General features: G+C 51.7%; 2 protein-coding genes across 2 annotated transcripts in view; both read left to right on the top strand.

Annotated features, from left to right (window-relative positions):
• The first annotated feature begins 529 nt into the window (after positions 1-529).
• man2b1 (mannosidase, alpha, class 2B, member 1) lies at positions 530-14,838 on the top strand. The gene is made up of 20 exons (XM_041235740.1): positions 530-664; positions 1,235-1,380; positions 1,469-1,585; positions 2,558-2,637; positions 2,915-3,035; positions 3,345-3,423; positions 3,582-3,691; positions 4,040-4,147; positions 4,375-4,491; positions 4,752-4,946; positions 7,541-7,638; positions 8,036-8,153; positions 8,414-8,532; positions 8,603-8,704; positions 9,095-9,182; positions 9,671-9,751; positions 12,282-12,491; positions 12,692-12,841; positions 12,932-13,034; positions 14,160-14,838. Exons 1-20 carry the CDS (start codon positions 532-534, stop codon positions 14,267-14,269), a joined length of 2,385 nt encoding a protein of 794 aa, XP_041091674.1. The 5' UTR covers positions 530-531; the 3' UTR covers positions 14,270-14,838.
• A 1,838-nt stretch (positions 14,839-16,676) lies between these two features.
• The window catches only part of dhps (deoxyhypusine synthase), a 49,045-nt gene continuing 45,721 nt past the window's right edge, over positions 16,677-20,000 (top strand). Inside the window, exons 1-3 of the mRNA XM_041235720.1 lie at positions 16,677-16,941; positions 17,428-17,658; positions 18,395-18,559. Coding sequence (XP_041091654.1) covers positions 17,464-17,658; positions 18,395-18,559 — 360 coding nt within the window. The 5' untranslated portion in view covers positions 16,677-16,941; positions 17,428-17,463. The remainder of the gene's footprint in view (positions 16,942-17,427; positions 17,659-18,394; positions 18,560-20,000) is intronic.

The raw sequence follows: 20,000 nt of genomic DNA on the forward strand, positions 1-20,000 counted from the left end.
CACCCCCTGTCTCGCAGTTTTTAAAGGAAAGGGGAGTGTTTCTCACATGGGCTGGTGTTTCTGTGCCCTTGTGAAAGTTGTGCTGCTCTGAGAGTTGACAGCTCAAGAGCTCCAGGTGTTAAACGGTTCAGATTCTCCTCGGTCTCAGTGATGATCAGACCCTCCCCCACGTGAAGCAGTTCACTCAGTGGCTGTATCCGCTGCAGTGTGAGCAAGAGGAGCGTGAAGCAAAGCATTCCTGTTTTAACAGGCCCTGTGCTGCTGTTGAACACGACGTGTGTGTGTCTCTCTTTCTCTCTCTGAGTGTTTGTGTGTGTGTCTCTCTGTGGGTGTCTCCCCCCTCTCTCTCGCTCTCTCTCTGTGTGTGTGTGTGTGTCTTTCTGTGGGTGTCTCCTCTGTCTCTCTCTCTCTCTCTCTCTCTCTCTGTGTTTCTCTCTGTGTGTCTCTCTCTGTGTTTCTCTCTCTCTCTCTCTATGTCGGTGCCTCTTCATGTAAGGAGGTGTTTTCATTTGGAATTGTTTTGTCTCTCAGATGGGTTTCGACGGCTTCTTCTTCGGGCGTCTGGACTATCAGGACAAGCGGGCCCGGCTGCAGAACAAGGAGATGGAGCTGCTGTGGAGAGCAAGCGCCAACCTGAAGCCTCCCGCAGGGGACCTCTTCACAGGTACTGCAGTCAGTGTAACACAATGGTCAATACAGCCCGCAGGGGGCCTCTTCACAGGTACTGCAGTCAGTGTAACACAATGGTCAATACAGCCCGCAGGGGGCCTCTTCACAGGTACTGCAGTCAGTGTAACACAATAATCAATACAGCTCGCAGGGGGCCTCTTCGCAGGTACTGCAGTCAGTGTAACACAATGGTCAATACAGCCCGCAGGGGGGCCTCTTCACAGGTACTGCAGTCAGTGTAACACAATGGTCAATACAGCCCGCAGGGGGGCCTCTTCACAGGTACTGCAGTCAGTGTAACACAATGGTCAATACAGCCCGCAGGGGGCCTCTTCACAGGTACTGCAGTCAGTGTAACACAATGGTCAATACAGCCCGCAGGGGGCCTCTTCACATGTACTGCAGTCAGTGTAATATAATAATCAATACAGCCCCCTGTGCTGTATTGCACTAAGTGTGCTGTGCTGTGTTGCACTGAGTGTGGTGTGGTGTGCTGTGCTGTATTGCGCTGAGTGTGCTGTGCTGTGCTGTATCGCACTGAGTGTGCTGTGCTGTCCCTCCCCAGGCGTGCTCCCGAATGGCTACAACCCCCCCGATGGGTTCTGCTGGGACCAGTCCTGCTCAGACGCTCCCATCATGGACGACAAGACAATGGAGGATTACAATGTGGACAAAATCGTGCAGAGATTCATTGAGACAGCACACGCTCAGGTGAGTGTGAGTGTGTGTGTGTGAGTGACAGTCAGTGGGTGTGTGCTCAACTTCATAGTAGTCTCTCTGTCTCTGTCTCTCTGTACAGGCCTCTCACTACCGGACGAATCACATCATCATGACGATGGGCTCAGACTTCCAGTATGAGAACGCCAACCTGTGGTACAAGAACCTGGACAAGCTGATCCACCACGTCAACCTGCAGGTCAACAGCACAGCCACGCACACACACACATACTGCATCACACACACGCACTGCATCTCACACACACTGCATCTCACACACACACACACACACACGCACTGCATCACACGCACAAGCACTGCATCACACACTGCATCACACACACACACACACACACTGCATCACACACACGCACTGCATTTCACACACACACACGCACTGCATCACACACACACTGCATCACACGCACACGCACTGCATCACACACACACACTGCATCACACGCACTGCATCACACACACGCGCTGCATCGCACGCACTGCATCAAACCACACGCACTGCATCAAACCACACACACTGCATCACACACACGCACTGCATCACACGCACACGCACTGCATCACACACACACACACACTCACACGCACTGCATCACACACACACACTGCATTACATACACGCACACACGCACTGCATCACACGCACACGCACTGCATCACACGCACATGCACTGCATCACACGTACACGCACACGCACTGCATCACACGCACATGCGCTGCATCACACGTACACGCACATGCACTGCATCACACGCACGCATGCACTGCATCACGCACACGCACTGAAGCACACGCACTGCAGCACACATACACGCACTGCATTACATACACGCACACGCACTGCATCACACGCACACGCACTGCATCACACATACACGCACACGCACTGCATCACACGTACACGCACACGCACTGCATCACACGCACACGCACTGCATCACACACACGCACACGCACTGCATCACACGCACACGCACTGCATCACACAGACACGCACACGCACTGCATCACACACACGCACACGCACTGCTTCAAACTACAGCCACGCACACGCATGCTCGCTCTCACATAGGCAGAGACACATTTCAGGAGCGCCGCTTGTCAGATATGTTGATGTTTTCATACAGAAGTTGTTGTTCTTGTTGAACACAGACGAGCGAGACCAATGTGCACGCGCTCTACTCCACTCCCTCCTGCTACCTGAACGGGCTCCACAACGCCAACATCAGCTGGTGAGCGTCTGTGTGTGTGTGCGAGCGTCTGTGTGTGTGTGCGAGCGTCCGACGCCAATTGCACGCGCTGCTAACTCCACTCCCAAGAGTTGCCTGATTCTACTCGCTACACAACGGTCTCCACACACGCTCGACTGTGTGTGTGCTCAGTTCTCCTCTGTCGCTGCAGTGTGTGAGCGTCTGTGTGTGTGATCTCGCATCTCTCCTGTCTCTCTCTCTCTCTCTCTCTCTCTCTCTCTCTCTCTCTCTCTCTCTCTCTCTCTCTCTCTCTCTGCAGGTCGATGAAGTATGATGATTTCTTCCCCTACGCAGATAATGCCCACAACTTCTGGACGGGGTATTTCACCAGCCGCCCCGCCCTCAAACGATACGAGCGAATCAGCAACAACTTCCTGCAGGTCAGTGTGTGGTTGGGAGTGACTCTGAATCTCCTATCTCTGGTCAGGCACTGTGTGATCACAGTGCAGTGTGTGCCAGTCTCCACTAGAGGCAGTGTGGTTGGGAGTGACTCTGAGTCTCCTGTCTCTGGTCAGGCACTGTGTGATCACAGTGCAGTGTGTGCCAGTCTCCACTAGAGGCAGTGTGGTTGGGAGTGACTCTGAGTCTCCTGTCTCTGGTCAGGCACTGTGTGATCACAGTGCAGTGTGTGCCAGTCTCCACTAGAGGCAGTGTGGTTGGGAGTGACTCTGAGTCTCGTGTCTCTGCAGGTCTGCACTCAGTTGGAGGTGCTGGGAGGCAAAGTGTCAAGGGATGGACCCTACGGCAAAGCAGACAGCGATACTCTCAGTGAGGCTCTCTACAATTATATATATAAATATATTAATGAATATTATATATTACGTGTGTGTGTGTCAGTCAGTGTATATCTAGTGTGTGTGTGTGTGTGTGTCACCCTATTGGTCCAGACTCCCCCTGACCAGGCTGTCCTGTCTTGTGATTGGCAGAGAGGGCGATGGCCGTGGCCCAGCATCACGACGCGGTGTCGGGGACGGAGAAGCAGCACGTAGCGGACGACTATGCAAGGAGACTGTCCCGGGGCTGGGACCAGTGCCAGGTGAGGCTGTGTCCCGGGGCTGGGACCAGTGCCAGGTGAGGCTGTGTCCCGGGGCTGGGACCAGTGCCAGGTGAGGCTGTGTCCCGGGGCTGGGACCAGTGCCAGGTGAGGCTGTGTCCCGGGGCTGGGACCAGTGCCAGGTGAGGCTGTGTCCCGGGGCTGGGACCAGTGCCAGGTGAGGCTGTGTCCCGGGGCTGGGACCAGTGCCAGGTGATGTTGAGTTACTCTTTGGAGTAAAGGGCTTGTAAACCCTGCCGTGTGTGCGTGCGATGGCTCGGAGGAGGAAGCAGGGAGCAGGGAGGAGGCTCTAACCCATGTGTCTCTCTCTCTCTCTCTCTCTCTCTGCAGATTCTGGTGGCTAACGCCATGTCAGCTCTGACTGGGAGTCGGGGGCCTGTCGTCTTCTGTGAGAATCTCAACATCAGCGTGTGCCCCACGTCAGAATCCTCCCAGAAGGTAAGATTGTCCCTCCCTCTCATCTCCTCCCTCTGCACCTTTAAACATAAAACAACAAGAGTTTATGACTATACTAGCAAGCACTCCCCCTCACCTCCCCTCTCCTCTCCTCACTTCTTGTTGCCTTGTATAATCTCTCTCTCTCTCTCTCTCTCTCTCTCCTCTCTTCTCGGTGATCCTGTATAACCCTCTCCTCTCTCTCTCTCTCTCTCTCTCTCTCCCCTCAGTTCTCGGTGATCCTGTATAACCCGCTGGCTCGCAGGGTGAGCTGGCCAGTGCGCCTCCCAGTCAACGGCTCCCAGTTCAGTGTGACAGACTCGTCCGGGCAGCCTGTCGACAGTGAGGTGAGTGTGAGCGAGTGCAGCAGCAACTCCAGGCATTGCACATGCTGTCTGATGAGCGCCGACTATCTGATGAGAGCTATCTGAGCTCTGACTGTAACGAGCCCCAACTATCTGAGCTCTGACTATCTGATGAGCGCTGACTATCTGAAGCTCTGTATGTGAGCTATCGAGAGTTTTATAATTATTTTAAATGCACAGAAATATTCAACAGTTCTGTATTCCATATGAAATTACACACTGCCTCTCTCTCTCTCTCTCAGGTGGTTCCTGTCTCGAATGCCACGCGGGCACTGCGCCGGGACCGCGGGTACTCTGTCAACGAACTCGTCTTCCTCTCCTCCCTTCCTGAACTCGGATTCACCACCTACACCGTGTCTAGAATGGCGCAGAACAACCTTCGAGCCACCAGGGTGCAGCAGAGCAAGCGGGACAAGCCAATGAGCATCCAGAACGAGGTGAGCGTGCTGGGAGTGTGTGTGTGTGTGTGTGTGTGTGTGTGACAGTGTGACTCCGTGTGTGTGTGTGTGAGACAGTGTCACTGTGTGTGTGTGTGTGAGACAGTGTCACTGTGTGTGTGAGTGTGTGAGAGACAGTGTGTGTGTGTGTGTGAGACTCTGTGTCACTGTGTCACAGTGTGTGTGGTGTGTGTGTGAGCAGTGTCACTGTGTGTGTGTGTGTGTGTGTGAGACAGTGTCACTGTGTGTGTGTGTGTGTGTGAGACAGTGACTCTGTGTGTGTGTGTGTGTGTGAGACAGTGTCACTGTGTGTGTGTGTGAGACAGTGTCACTGTGTGTGTGTGTGTGAGACAGTGTCACTGTGTGTGTGTGTGTGTGTGAGACAGTGTCACTGTGTGTGTGTGTGTGTGAGACAGTGTCACTGTGTGTGTGTGTGTGTGTGTGTGGTTCACAGTGCCAGACAGTGTCACTAGTGTGTGTGTGTGTGTGTGTGTGTGTGTGTGTGTGTGTGAGACAGTGTCTCTGTGTGTGTGTGTGTGTGTGAGACAGTGTCACTGTGTGTGTGTGTGTGTGTGAGACAGTGTCACTGTGTGTGTGTGTCCCACAGTGTCACTCTGGTGTGTGTGTGTGTGAGACAGTGTCCACTCTGTGTGCGTGCGTGTGAGACAGTGTCACTCTGTGTGTGTGTGTTGTGTGTGACACAGTGTCATGTGTGTGTGTGTGTGTGTGAGACAGTGTCACTCTGTGTGTGTGTGTGTGAGACAGTGTCACTGTGTGTGTGTGTGTGTGAGACAGTGTCACTCTGTGTGTGTGTGTGTGTGTGTGAGACAGTGTCACTGTGTGTGTGTGTGTGTGTGAGACAGTGTCACTGTGTGTGTGTGTGTGTGAGACAGTGTCACTCTGTGTGTTTGGGGTTGTTTGTGTGTGTGGTGTGACACACGTGTCAACAGACAGTGTCACACTGTGTGGTGTGTGTGTGAGACAGTGTCACTGTGTGTGTGTGTGTGTGAGACACTGTCACTGTGTGTGTGTGTTTGTGTCACACACTGTGTGTTCTGTGTGTGTGTGTGTGTGTGAGACAGTGTCACTGTGTGTGTGTGAGACAGTGTCACTGTGTGTGTGTGTGTGTGACAGTGTGTGTGTGTGTGTGTGTGTGAGACAGTGTCACTGTGTGTGTGTGTGTGTGTGAGACAGTGTCACTGTGTGTGTGTGTGTGTGTGAGACAGTGTCACACACAGTGTCCACTGTGTGTGTGTGACACACACAGACACACTCCTGTCACAGTGAAACCACACACTGTGTGTCACAGTGACACACACACACACACACTCTGTGTGTGTGAGAGACAGTGTCACACTGTGTGTGTGTGTGTGTGTCACAGTGGTCCACTGTGTGTGTGTGTGTGTGTGAGACAGTGTCACTGTGTGTGTGTGTGTGTGTGAGACAGTGTCACTCTGTGTGTGTGTGTGTGTGTGAGACAGTGTCACTGTGTGTGTGTGTGTGTGTGAGACAGTGTCACTGTGTGTGTGTGTGTGAGACAGTGTCACTGTGTGTGTGTGTGTGAGACAGTGTCACTCTGTGTGTGTGTGTGTGAGACAGTGTCACTGTGTGTGTGTGTGTGTGTGAGACAGTGTCACTCTGTGTGTGTGTGTGTGTGTGTCACTGTGTGTGTGTGTGTGAGACAGTGTGTCCAGTCTGTCACTGTGTGTGTGTGTGTGTGAGACAGTGTCACTGTGTGTGTGTGTGTGTGAGACAGTGTCACTGTGTGTGTGTGTGTGAGACAGTGTCACTGTGTGTGTGTGTGTGTGAGACAGTGTCACTGTGTGTGTGTGTGTGTGTGAGACAGTGTCACTGTGTGTGTGTGTGTGTGTGAGACAGTGTCACTGTGTGTGTGTGTGTGTGTGTGAGACAGTGTCACTGTGTGTGTGTGTGTGAGACAGTGTGTGTGTGTGTGAGACAGTGTCACTCTGTGTGTGTGTGAGACAGTGTCACTGTGTGTCACTGTGTGTGTGTGTGTGAGACAGTGTCACTGTGTGTGTGTGTGTGTGTGTGAGACAGTGTCACTCTGTGTGTGTGTGTGTGTGAGACAGTGTCACTCTGTGTGTGTGTGTGTGAGACAGTGTCACTCTGTGTGTGTGAGACAGTGTGTGTGTGTGTGTGTGAGACAGTGTCACTCTGTGTGTGTGTGTGTGTGACAGTGTTGTGTGTGTGTGTGTGTGTGTGTGAGACAGTGTCACTCTGTGTGTGTGTGTGTGTGAGACAGTGTCACTCTGTGTGTGTGTGTGTGTGTGAGACAGTGTCACTCTGTGTGTGTGTGTGAGACAGTGTCACTCTGTGAGCGTGTGTGAGACAGTGTCACTCTGTGTGTGTGTGTGTGAGACAGTGTCACTCTGTGTGTGTGTGTGAGACAGTGTCACTCTGTGTGTGTGTGTGAGACAGTGTCACTCTGTGTGCGTGTGTGAGACAGTGTCACTCTGTGTGCGTGCGTGTGAGACAGTGTCACTGTGTGCGTGCGTGTGAGACAGTGTCACTGTGTGTGTGAGATAACAGGAATATGTCTCTGTGTGCTTTATTGACATGTGTCTCTGTTTCAGTTCTTCAGGGTGAACTTTGACCCTCAGACCGGCCTGCTGAGTGAGATCCAGAGTCTGGATATGAAGAGAACCCTGCCAATCAAACAGAACTTCTACTGGTGAGAGAGAGAAAAAGAGACACCAAACAGAGACGAGAGAACCAGTGAGACACACTGAGACACACAAGAACCAGTCAGACACCTGTGTTGTGTTCAGTGACTTGCTCTGTGTAGTCCAGGGTTGTAAGATGAGAGTTGATATTTTGATGCATGTAACTGCAGTGCTGTTTATTTTGATGAATGTAACTGCAGTGCTGTTTTGGGTCTTGTTATTTTCAATGCACACGTTCACTTTCTGTATCGCCATCAAAGCACCTGGGCTGTGTTTTTATTCTTCTTTTGAATTGTTATTTATTTATTATATTAAACAACATCAAAGTTAGAACAGAGAGCTCTTGAAGTGCCCGTGTGACTGTTGGAGACGCTGTTTCTCTTTCCCTTGTTTGAATGCCTGCAGGTATAACGCCAGCAGAGGGAATTACGAGAGCTCGCAGACCTCTGGAGCCTACATCTTCAGACCCAACTCCTCTGAACCAATCCCTGTGAGCAGCAGCGCCCAGACCTACACTGTGCAGGTGAGAGACATGGGGCTATAGAGACACAGGTGAGAGACACGAGGCTATAGACACACACAGGGGAGAGACACGGGGGAGAGACACACACAGGGGAGAGACACGGGGCTAGAGACACACACAGGGGAGAGACACGGGGCTAGAGACACACACAGGGGAGAGAGACACACACAGGGGAGAGATCCGGGGCTATAGACATACACACACAGGGGAGAGATTCAGAGTAGGCTGGTATCTGTTCACACTGCCTCCCTCCCTCTCAGAACGCGGTGGTGCAGGAGATGTATCAGAACTTCAGCTCCTGGTGCTCTCAGGTGGTGCGTCTCTACCGGGCCCAGAACATCCTGGAGCTAGAGTGGACAGTGGGGCCCATTCCCGTGGGGTGAGTGTCGGAGTGTGTGTGTTTGTGTGTGTGTGTGTGTGTATCTCTGATTTCTTGCTCTCTCTCTCAGGGATGGTCTGGGGAAGGAGATCATCACTCGCTTCGACACTCCCTTGAAGACAGCCGGACTGTTCTACACTGACTCCAACGGGAGGGAGATCCTGGAGAGGAGGTCAGCCCCCCCGTTTGCAGTGGAATCTTCTAATGCAGCCCCAGAACTCGCCCTGCGAACTGCCTAGTAAAGAAAGGAGACTCTTCTGCGCAGTGCCGCTGTGTCGTTGAGTTCAAGTCATTTATGCATGATCGCTTCTTCTGAGAGTCATTTAGAAATTGTGTAAAAAGAACCAATTCATATCAAGCAGCATTCAGTGCTGTAAATAAGAACAAACCAACTAACTTAACCCTTTCACACTTTCATACACGGCAACCTCGTATGAGGACGGATCAAAGAAACTCTTCTAGTCTCTTACTTATGGGGAGATGTGGAAGACACAAATGCCTGATAGCCTCTCTCTCTCTGCCTCTCTCATTGCACGTGTTTCTGATGGCTGGCTTGCTGCAGGAGGAACTTTCGCCCCACCTGGACTCTGAAGCAGACGGAGCCTGTAGCCGGGAACTACTACCCAGTGAACAGCCGCATCTACATCAAGGTGAGCCGCAGATCTTCTCCCGGAACGAGCTAGAGGCTGTCGCTGTCAGAGCTCAAAGCACGAGCACTTGTGTGAGGGAATAAGCAACTCCCTGCAGATCACCCCAGTGCAGCCAGTCAGGGAGGGACACTCCCACTGCACAGCACTGTGATCCCTTCCTGGGGAAATGGAATTGCAATTGAAAAAGAACCGCTGGACCCCAACCCTGCCCCCGTCTTACTGCACAGATCTGCGAATGCGTCCCGGCGAAGTGGAGGCTCAGGGGAGTCATGGGGCTGGTTTGCTGGCTTGTTGTGTTTTTTTTTTTTTTTTTTTTTTTTTTTTTTTGTAATAAACGTGTTTTGGTGTTTTAACAGTATAGAGCCTTTGAAAATAAAGAGCAGTACAAAGATGTAACCCTGTCTCTCTCTCTCTCTCCCCCCCCCCCCCCCCCCCCCCCCCCCCCCCCTCTGGTCCTGAGCCTTGAGTCACACCCCTCTCCTCTCCAGGACTCGGACACTCAGCTCACCCTCCTGACTGATCGCTCCATGGGAGGCAGCAGCATCCAGGACGGCTCTGTGGAGCTCATGGTGGGGGGGGGGGTGGGGTGATGTTGAAAAAGTTCCAGTTGCAGGGGGGGGTGATATTGAAGGGTTCCAGTTGCAGGGGTGATACTTTGAAAGGGTTCAGTTGCAGGGGGGTGATATTGAACTTTCCCAGTTGCAGGGGGGGGTGATATTGAAAACTTTCCCAGTTGCAGGGGGGGTGATATTTCCCAAGGTCAAGTTCCCCCCCCACTATAATATTGAAAGGGTTTCAGCCGGGGGGGGTGATATTGAAAGGGTTCAGTTGCAGGGGGGGTGATATTGAAAGGGTTCCAGTTGCAGGGGGGTGATATTGAAAGGGTTCAGTTGCAGGGGGGGTGATATTGAAAGGGTTCCAGTTGCAGGGGGGTGATATTGAAAGTTGCAGGGGGGGTCAGTTGCAGGGTTCCAGTTGTTCCAGGGGGGGGGGGTGATATTGAAAGGGTTCAGTTGCGGGGGGGGGGTGATATTGAACTTTCCCCAGTTGCAGGGGGTCCCCCCCCCACTGATACTTGAAGTCACGTCCCCCGGGGGGTGCCCCACTAACTTTGCAAAGGGGGGGGGGGGGGTGATATTGAAACTTTTTCCCAGTTTGCAGTGGGGGTCCAGTTGCAGGGGGGGGGGGGGGTGATATTGAAAGGGTTCAGTTGCAGGGGGGGTGATATTGAAAGGGTTCCAGTTGCAGGGGGGGGCCCACACTATAACTTTCCCAAAGTCAAGTCCCCCCCGCATTGGGGGGTTTGAAAGGGTTGCAAGGGGGGGTGATATTGAAAGGGTTCCCAGTTGCAGGTCCCCCCCCCCCCCACTATAAGGGTTCCAGTTGCAGGGGGGGGGGGTGGGGGGATACTATTGAAAGGGTTCAGTTGCAGGGTTGCAGGGGGGTGATATTGAAAGGGTTCCAGTTGCCCCCACTATAACTTTCCCAATATTGAAAGGGTTCCAGTTGCAGGGGGGGTCCCATTGAAAGGGTTCCGTTTGCAAGTTTCCCAAGGTTCCACGTCCCCAGGGGGGGTGATATTGAAGGGTGATATTGAAAGGGTTCCAGTTGCAGGGGGGGTCTACCCCCCCCCCCTATACTTTGAGTCAACGTCCCCCCAAAACCTTTCCAGTTGCAGGGGGGGGTGATATTGAAAGGGTTCCAGTTGCAGGGGGGGTGATATTGAAAGGGTTCCAGTTGCAGGGGGGTGATATTGAAACCCAAGGGGGGTCAACGTCCCCCCCACTATAACTTTCCCAAGTGAAAGGGTTCCAGTCCACGAGGGGGGGTGATATTGAACTGTTCCCAAGTCCACGGGGGGGGGGTGATATTGAAAGGTCCAGTTTTCCCAAGGGGGGGTGTGATATTGAAAGGGTTCAGTTTGCAGGGGGTGAACTTGATATTGAAAGGTTCAGTTGCAGAGGGCAGGGGGGGGTGACTTTCCCAAGGGTTCCACGTGCCCCCCCCCCCACTTGCATAACTTTCCAGTTGCAAGGTCATATTGAAAAAGGGTTCCAGTTGCAGGGGGGGGTACTATTGAAAGGGTCCCGGACCCCCACCCAATATTGGGTTGGGGGGGGGGTGATATTGAGGGGGTTTCCCATATTGCAGGTCCCCCCCCACACCTATATTGCGGGGGTCCCCAGGTCAACAGGGGGGGTGATAATTTCCCAAGGGGTTCAACGTTGCCCACTATTGCAGGTCAACGGGGGTGATCCACTATCTTTCCCCAAGGCAAAGGTGGGGGGGGTCCCAGTTGAAGGGTTTCCCCCCCCCACAGGGGGGGGGGGTCCCAAGGTGAAAGTCCCCCCCCCCCCCCACTTCCAGTTCCCAAGGTAACGTCCCCCCCGCGTCCCCCACTAAAGGTTTCACGTCCCCCCAGGGGGGGGGGGGGTGATATTTGCAGGGGGGGGGGGGTGATATTGAAAGGGTTCAGTTGCAGGGGGGGTGATATTGAAAGGGTTCCAGTTGCAGGGGGGGTCTTTGCGTTATGTGACTCTTCCCTTCACTTTTTTAAAGCGGTTTCAGAACCAGTTTTAATTGGTTTGTTTTTGGTTTGTACGTAACGCCTCAGAACAGCTTATTAAGAGAAACAAAGGGTTTGTCCTCCCTGTGAGATCAGAGCTGCACCCTGAGTTATGAGAAGCCTGTCTCTCCAGCATGGGAGCATTTCAGGCCACATGCCAAGCCGAGGAGCTGCAAGGTCAGGGAAGCAAGACTTTTCAAATCAGAACGACTCCCTCTATTAGAAACCCTGGAGACCTGTGCGTGCTTTGAAAAGTTCAATCAGTTAAGATTCATCAGGATCCTGATTGTTCAAACTCCTGAAAATAATAATAATAATATCAATAACAGTAATAATATTAATAATAATACTAGACTTCATTGAGGGGAGCTCTGAACCCCAGGACTGGGTGCAGCAGCAGCAGGGCTAGTGTGAGTTTCTAACCCTGCTCAAACTGCTGGCTCCTGATCATTTCTGTATTAATAATGATAATAGGCTTCATTGATGTATTGTGTGTTTAATAAGCCCTGGCCCTGCCTGTGTTGTTCTCCCAGCTGCACCGGCGCCTCCTGCTGGATGATTTCCGGGGTGTGGGAGAGGCCCTCTCCGAGCCAGGAGATTACTACGACGGGCTGGTGGTGCGCGGCCGCCTGCTCGTCTTTCTCTCGCCCCCCGAGTCTGCGGCAGAGCTGCACCGCCCCCAAGCACAGCAGGAGTGGCTGCAGCCCCAGATCCTCCTGCAGCCAGGGGGCGCCAAGCAGGAGGTAAGTACACACCGGAGTGGCTGCTGCCCCAGATCCTCCTGCAGCCAGGGGGCGCCAAGCAGGAGGTAAGTACACACTGGAGTGGCTGCTGCCCCGGATCCTCCTGCAGCCAGGGGGCGCCAAGCAGGAGGTAAGTACACACTGACACTGGAGTGCCTGCAGCCTCCTCCTGCTCACTTCATTTCTCTGTCTCTCTCCAGTTCTCTGCAGTGGTCAGCGCGCTCCCTGTCAATGTTCATCTCCTCACACTGTCTCAGTGGGACTCTGACACTGTGCTGCTGAGGCTGGAGCACCAGTTTGAGAAGAACGAGAGCAGCACCCACTCCCTGCCCGCCACTGTGGACCTGCAGGTAAAGAACAGGATCCTCATCCCCCTCCCCCTCTCTCCTCTCCCCAATGCCAGCACTAACTCTCCTCTTCTCCTCTCCACTTCTCCACAGAAAGTCTTCTCTCGGTTCAGCGTCAAAGGGCTGAGGGAGCTGACTCTGGGAGCCAATCAGTGGAGAGACGAGATGTCCAGACTGGCCTGGAGGAGCTCGGGAGGTACTGTGTGTGTTTCTTCATTTAGACTGGGCGGGGGGGCGGCCAAAGCTGTCCCACTCCACTCCTGTTCCCAACAAAAATGTTCTTAATGTTTCAGGCTGCACTGTCTCTTCATGCCTGTGTGTGGTGCTGTGTTTCAGGCTGCACTGTCTCTTCATGCCCGTGTGTGACGCTGTGTTTCAGGCTGCACTCTCTTCATGCCTGTGTGTGACGCTGTGTTTCAGGCTGCACTGTCTCTTCATGCCCGTGTGTGACGCTGTGTTTCAGGCTGCACTGTCTCTTCATGCCCGTGTGTGACGCTGTGTTTCAGGCTGCACTGTCTCTTCATGCCCGTGTGTGACGCTGTGTTTCAGGCTGCACTGTCTCTTCATGCCTGTGTGTGACGCTGTGTTTCAGGCTGCACTGTCTCTTCATGCCCGTGTGTGACGCTGTGTTTCAGGCTGCACTGTCTCTTCATGCCCGTGTGTGACGCTGTGTTTCAGGCTGCACTGTCTCTTCATGCCCGTGTGTGACGCTGTGTTTCAGGCTGCACTGTCTCTTCATGCCCGTGTGTGACGCTGTGTTTCAGGCTGCACTGTCTCTTCATGCCCGTGTGTGACGCTGTGTTTCAGGCTGCACTGTCTCTTCATGCCCGTGTGTGACGCTGTGTTTCAGGCTGCACTGTCTCTTCATGCCTGTGTGTGACGCTGTGTTTCAGGCTGCACTGTCTCTTCATGCCCGTGTGTGACGCTGTGTTTCAGGCTGCACTGTCTCTTCATGCCCGTGTGTGACGCTGTGTTTCAGGCTGCACTGTCTCTTCATGCCCGTGTGTGACGCTGTGTTTCAGGCTGCACTGTCTCTTCATGCCTGTGTGTGACGCTGTGTTTCAGGCTGCACTGTCTCTTCATGCCTGTGTGTGACGCTGTGTTTCAGGCTGCACTGTCTCTTCATGCCCGTGTGTGACGCTGTGTTTCAGGCTGCACTGTCTCTTCATGCCTGTGTGTGACGCTGTGTTTCAGGCTGCACTGTCTCTTCATGCCTGTGTGTGACGCTGTGTTTCAGGCTGCACTCTCTTCATGCCTGTGTGTGACGCTGTGTTTCAGGCTGCACTGTCTCTTCATGCCTGTGTGTGACGCTGTGTTTCAGGCTGGTCTCGTCTGGAGAGTTGGTCGGCTGACCCTGACGACCCCCCCACTCTGGTCACTCTGCAGCCCATGGAGATTCGCACCTTCCTGCTCAAGATCCAGCTCCACTGATCAATAATCAGGAAAGCGAGGGGGGAGAGCACAGCCCTGGCCAAAAGATTTGCACCACTTACAATTTTAGGATCGAGACATAATTTAAAAAAAAAAAAAAAAAAAAAAAAAAAGTGTCGAGGTCCTGTTACTCAGCAGTTTCACTGGACTCTGTGAAGCATGCTGAGGTCTCTCTATAGGAGGAGGCGATGCTTGTCCGAAGCTGCAGGTTATTGTAACACACAGACACATTCAGGGAATGGGCAGCCTGGCAGAGCAGCCCTGCCCAGCTTCAAACAGGAGATTTCAGTCCAACTGCAAACTGGAGCCTGTATTCATGAGAGCGATTCTTTCCAGTGTTAATTCAGGGTTCTGAGTGCGGGGTCTCTCTCTCTCTCTCTCTCTCTCTCTCTCTCTCTCTCTCTCTCTCTCTCTCTCTCTCTCTCTCTCTCTCTCTTATGCAACCCTTTCTTTACCTGCCAAAAGTCCTCAATGAGATGCTGTTATTCTCGGTGCATTTATTTTGTGTGTGATTCAGTATGTGGCCTTTTTTGATCTGTAAGAAAACAATAAACGATGTTTGAAATCCGCGCTGGAATGAATGAACACGGTGTCTTGAATCTCTTGTGCTGCAATTTCATGCCCCTGAGCTGCGGGCAGACAGCCCTTTAACACGACCAGCGATTCCATCACCGATACGAGAAATACCAGTTTTAATATCAGCCACTTTTAAATAGATTGTGCCACATTAAAATTAGAATTGTGATTTAAAAAATAGCACATTTAAGTTTCACTATCAAGAATATATCTGTGTTCCTGTTCAAAGTTTCCGACGAGCAGCAAACCCAGAGCAGAGCGCTCCGTAAGCGCCCTCTGGCGGAAGGCGTGTGGTAGGTGAGTCCAGTGGACGGTCTGCATCGCTTTGTCATGTTCAGACTGGACTGGTTAGCGGTACTGTGTGTGTGTGTGGAGTGGAGTGGAGTGAAGGAGTGTGTGTGTGGAGTGGAGTGGAGTTGAGGGGTGTGTGAGTGCAGGGGTGTGTGTGTGAGTGCAGGTGTGTGTGTGTGTGAGTGGAGTGTGTGTGTGTGTGGTGTGGAGTGGAGTGAAGGGGTGTGTGTGTGTGTGGAGTGGAGTGGAGGTGTGTGTGTGTGTGTGGAGTGGAGTAGAGGGGTGTGTGTGAGTGCAGGGGCGTGTGTGAGTGGCAGGAGGTTAGCGACCCCATCACACGAAAACGTTACATATAAACGTTTTGTTTTTTTTTTTCCACCCAAATGCACCAAACATCTCAACTCAACTCTTCCCTCCTGGAGAACACAGCAGCCTGCTTCTAATGCGCTTTAACCCGATTTCCCGCTCCCTATTCCGCTGTGTTTAATCCGGCACTGAACCCGCTCTGTGTGATCGTGTATTTCACCGCGCCCGTGTCTAACCCTGGTGTAACTCTCAGCGCTGTTATCTGCTCCCGAGCTGCCCCGATATCAAATCGCACCGGGTTTCGCGTTTGCTTTATTAGCAGTGAAGTCATTGGTAGCGAGGGCTAGGCTGGGTTTATAATCTAATTTAGGGGAGCCGGCCCGTCCACGCCACTGGAAGCGCGACCTTCAGATGAAGTTAAAGATTGGAGGCAGTTCGCACCAGCTTCTACACGCACACGCACAATAAAAATGCCAGAGATGTAAAACAATCTCATTTATTGAAAACGCAATTTCAATTCTCATATTGCAGGGCTGAGTCGGTCTTTCTCGTTACACGGTCACGCAGTTTAATACAGCAGCAACTCCTTCACGGCAAAAACACGTCGTTTCATTCCTCGCTTGCGTTCAGAGACACGGCACTGGACAAGACGGGGGGGGGGGGGGGGGGGACTCCCAAATTAAACACAACAACAGACAGCGCGCAACATGAAAGCGATGACAAAGAGGTAGGCTTGCCCTTGGAGTCAGGGATAGCCCGGAGCTTTCTTTTCAAACCCGAGTTCCTCAGAAAAGAAAATAATATTTATTGATTTATTGTATACAACGGTAAGTCGCCCTGGATAAGGGCGTCTACTAAGAAAATAATAATAATAATAAGTAGTAGTAGTGACACGGCTCTTCTATAATTCTCTAATTTGGTTACCTCACTGTTAGGCAGGTATGTTGGCAGTAAACTGTACACGAACTCTACTGTTCCTCGTACGGGACCCTGGCTAATCTGTTCCTCGTACGGGACCCTGGCTAATCTGTTCCTCGTACGGGACCCTGGCTAATTAACTGCTGTCTAGATTCCCCCTCACCCCCCTTTGTTTGTAAGTCATCGCAAAATAGCTTGATCGAAAAACGCGACGTTGGCGTGGAATAGCGCTGCTGGCACTGGCAGGCCCTTCTGAGGACCCGTAGCCGCTGGCATCCGTACAACAACATGGCGGCGCCCTGCATTGCGGTGTGAGAGAGAGAGAGAGAGAGAGAGAGAGAGAGAGAGAGAGAGAGAGAGAGAGAGAGAGAGAGAGACCCAGAGACCCATCACAGAAACGGAACCAGGTCAGTCTCTACAGTACAGCAGCCCCATCTGCTCCAGAATCGAACCGAGCCAGCCTGCCGTACAGTGGCCGCTGTCTGTGGGTGTCGCGCTTGTCACGGCTGCTGCTGAGGGACAGGCGCCCCGCTCTTCAGGGAAGAGGCTCACGATTCAGGTGCTGCTTTCATCTTGTGACGGTAAGAATTGGACTTGGAGTTTAATGGGAGGTTTTTATTCGTGTCGGACTCGTCCCGGTTCCGGTCATTCTAACACAGTCCTGTGGAAATGCACAGAGTACAATGTATCACCAGTTTTGTAGATCAGTGGAGAATGATAGAAGGCTCTTCTGAACGAGTGGGACCGGCAGATGTATCTACAGAGAGATGCAGACAAATCTGAACGGTTTTGTTTTTGTCTGCAGTAATCTGTAGTATTTTGTAAAATAATAATCTATAATATTAAAGAATAATAATGTACAGTATTTTTTTTTTTAAATAATCATCTTTTAGTATTTTTGAAAGAATAATTGTATTTTATATTCCAAGCTGTGCTGTGTCCACATAAACAAACTGGACAGCCAACAAACAACAGCTGCACTTAGGGAGAGGCTGTGGGTTTACACACACTCATACAAACACATGAGACAGTGATGACGCAATGCCTGCTTTATCCTTTGCCTTCAGAGCCTGCGTCGGTTCTCCGCTGTGATTGGTGCAGCCATGGCAGAGCCCACCCCTTCTCAAGCCCTGGAGGCGGTGCTAAAGGGGAGCTCCTCCCTCCCAGAGGGGACGCCGCAGGTCAAAGGTTATGACTTCAACCAGGGAGTGGATCACAAAGCTCTGCTGCAGTCCTACCTCACTACCGGCTTCCAGGCTACCAGCTTCGGGAGAGCAGTGCAGGAGATTAACAGCATGGTGAGAGGAGAGAAGAGCAGTGCAGGAGATTAACAGCATGGTGAGAGGAGAGGAGAGCAGTGCAGGAGATTAACAGCATGGTGAGAGGAGAGGAGAGCAGTGCAGGAGATTAACAGCATGGTGAGAGGAGAGCAGTGCAGGAGATTAACAGCATGGTGAGAGGAGAGGAGAGCAGTGCAGGAGATTAACAGCATGGTGAGAGGAGAGGAGAGCAGGAGATTAACAGCATGGTGAGAGGAGAGGAGAGCAGTGCAGGAGATTAACAGCATGGTGAGAGGAGAGCAGTGCAGGAGATTAACAGCATGGTGAGAGGAGAGGAGAGCAGTGCAGGAGATTAACAGCATGGTGAGAGGAGAGCAGTGCAGGAGATTAACAGCATGGTGAGAGGAGAGGAGAGGAGAGCAGTGCAGGAGATTAACAGCATGGTGAGAGGAGAGGAGAGGAGAGCAGGAGATTAACAGCATGGTGAGAGGAGAGAAGAGCAGTGCAGGAGATTAACAGCCATTGAAAGTGAAGCTGATGGTTGGTGATGGTGAGAGGAGAGGAGAGGAGAGCAGTGCAGGAGATTAACAGCATGGTGAGAGGAGAGGAGAGGAGAGCAGGAGATTAACAGCATGGTGAGAGGAGAGAAGAGCAGTGCAGGAGATTAACAGCCATTGAAAGTGAAGCTGATCCCCACTGAAGTGGTTGTACAGCAGAGCCCCAGTAACATGCTCACTTCCTCCTGACTCCCCAGATAGAGAAGAGGCTGGAGCCACTGGAGCAGACAGAGGAGCCCTCCGCCCCCCCAGACCTGAGCCAGCGGCATCACTCGGGCTGTACCATCTTCCTGGGGTACACCTCCAACCTGATCAGCTCCGGAGTGAGAGAGTCCATCCGCTACCTCGCACAGCACAATATGGTATAGTCCACTGCATTATAACACACAGCACAACATGGTACAGTCCACTGCACTATAACACACAGCACAACATGGTACAGTCCACTGCACTATAACACACGTTATACTGTATAATACAGCGTGTGCCTGTATCTCTGTGTTTGTATCTCTGCAGGTGGATGTGTTTGTATCTCTGTGTTTGTATCTCTACTGGTGGATGTGTTTGTATCTCTGTGTTTGTATCTCTGCAGGTGGGTGTGTTTGTATCTCTGTGTTTGTATCTCTGCAGGTGGATGTGTTTGTATCTCTGTGTTTGTATCTCTGCAGGTGGATGTGTTTGTATCTATGTGTTTGTATCTCTGCAGGTGGGTGTGTTTGTATCTCTGCAGGTGGATGTGTTTGTATCTCTGTGTTTGTATCTCTGCAGGTGGATGTGTTTGTATCTATGTGTTTGTATCTCTGCAGGTGGGTGTGTTTGTATCTCTACTGGTGGATGTGTTTGTATCTCTGTGTTTGTATCTCTGCAGGTGGGTGTGTTTGTATCTATGTGTTTGTATCTCTGCAGGTGGGTGTGTTTGTATCTCTACTGGTGGATGTGTTTGTATCTCTGTGTTTGTATCTCTGCAGGTGGATGTGTTTGTATCTCTGTGTTTGTATCTCTGCAGGTGGATGTGTTTGTATCTCTGTGTTTGTATCTCTGCAGGTGGATGTGTTTGTATCTCTGTGTTTGTATCTCTGCAGGTGGATGTGTTTGTATCTATGTGTTTGTATCTCTGCAGGTGGGTGTGTTTGTATCTCTACTGGTGGATGTGTTTGTATCTCTGCAGGTGGGTGTGTTTGTATCTCTACTGGTGGATGTGTTTGTATCTCTGTGTTTGTATCTCTGCTGGTGGATGTGTTTGTATCTATGTGTTTGTATCTCTGCAGGTGGATGTGTTTGTATCTCTGTGTTTGTATCTCTGCAGGTGGATGTGTTTGTATGTGTTTGTATCTCTGCAGGTGGATGTGTTTGTATCTATGTGTTTGTATCTCTGCAGGTGGGTGTGTTTGTATCTCTACTGGTGGATGTGTTTGTATCTCTGTGTTTGTATCTCTGCAGGTGGATGTGTTTGTATCTCTGTGTTTGTATCTCTGCAGGTGGATGTGTTTGTATCTCTGTGTTTGTATCTCTGCAGGTGGATGTGTTTGTATCTATGTGTTTGTATCTCTGCAGGTGGATGTGTTTGTATCTATGTGTTTGTATCTCTGCAGGTTGGTGTGTTTGTATCTCTACTGGTGGATGTGTTTGTATCTCTGTGTTTGTATCTCTGCAGGTGGATGTGTTTGTATCTCTGTGTTTGTATCTCTGCAGGTGGATGTGTTTGTATCTCTGTGTTTGTATCTCTGCAGGTGGATGTGTTTGTATCTCTGTGTTTGTATCTCTGCAGGTGGATGTGTTTGTATCTCTGTGTTTGTATCTCTG

Source organism: Polyodon spathula, chromosome 38 (genome assembly GCF_017654505.1).
Source record: "Polyodon spathula isolate WHYD16114869_AA chromosome 38, ASM1765450v1, whole genome shotgun sequence".
Lineage (NCBI taxonomy): Eukaryota > Metazoa > Chordata > Actinopteri > Acipenseriformes > Polyodontidae > Polyodon > Polyodon spathula.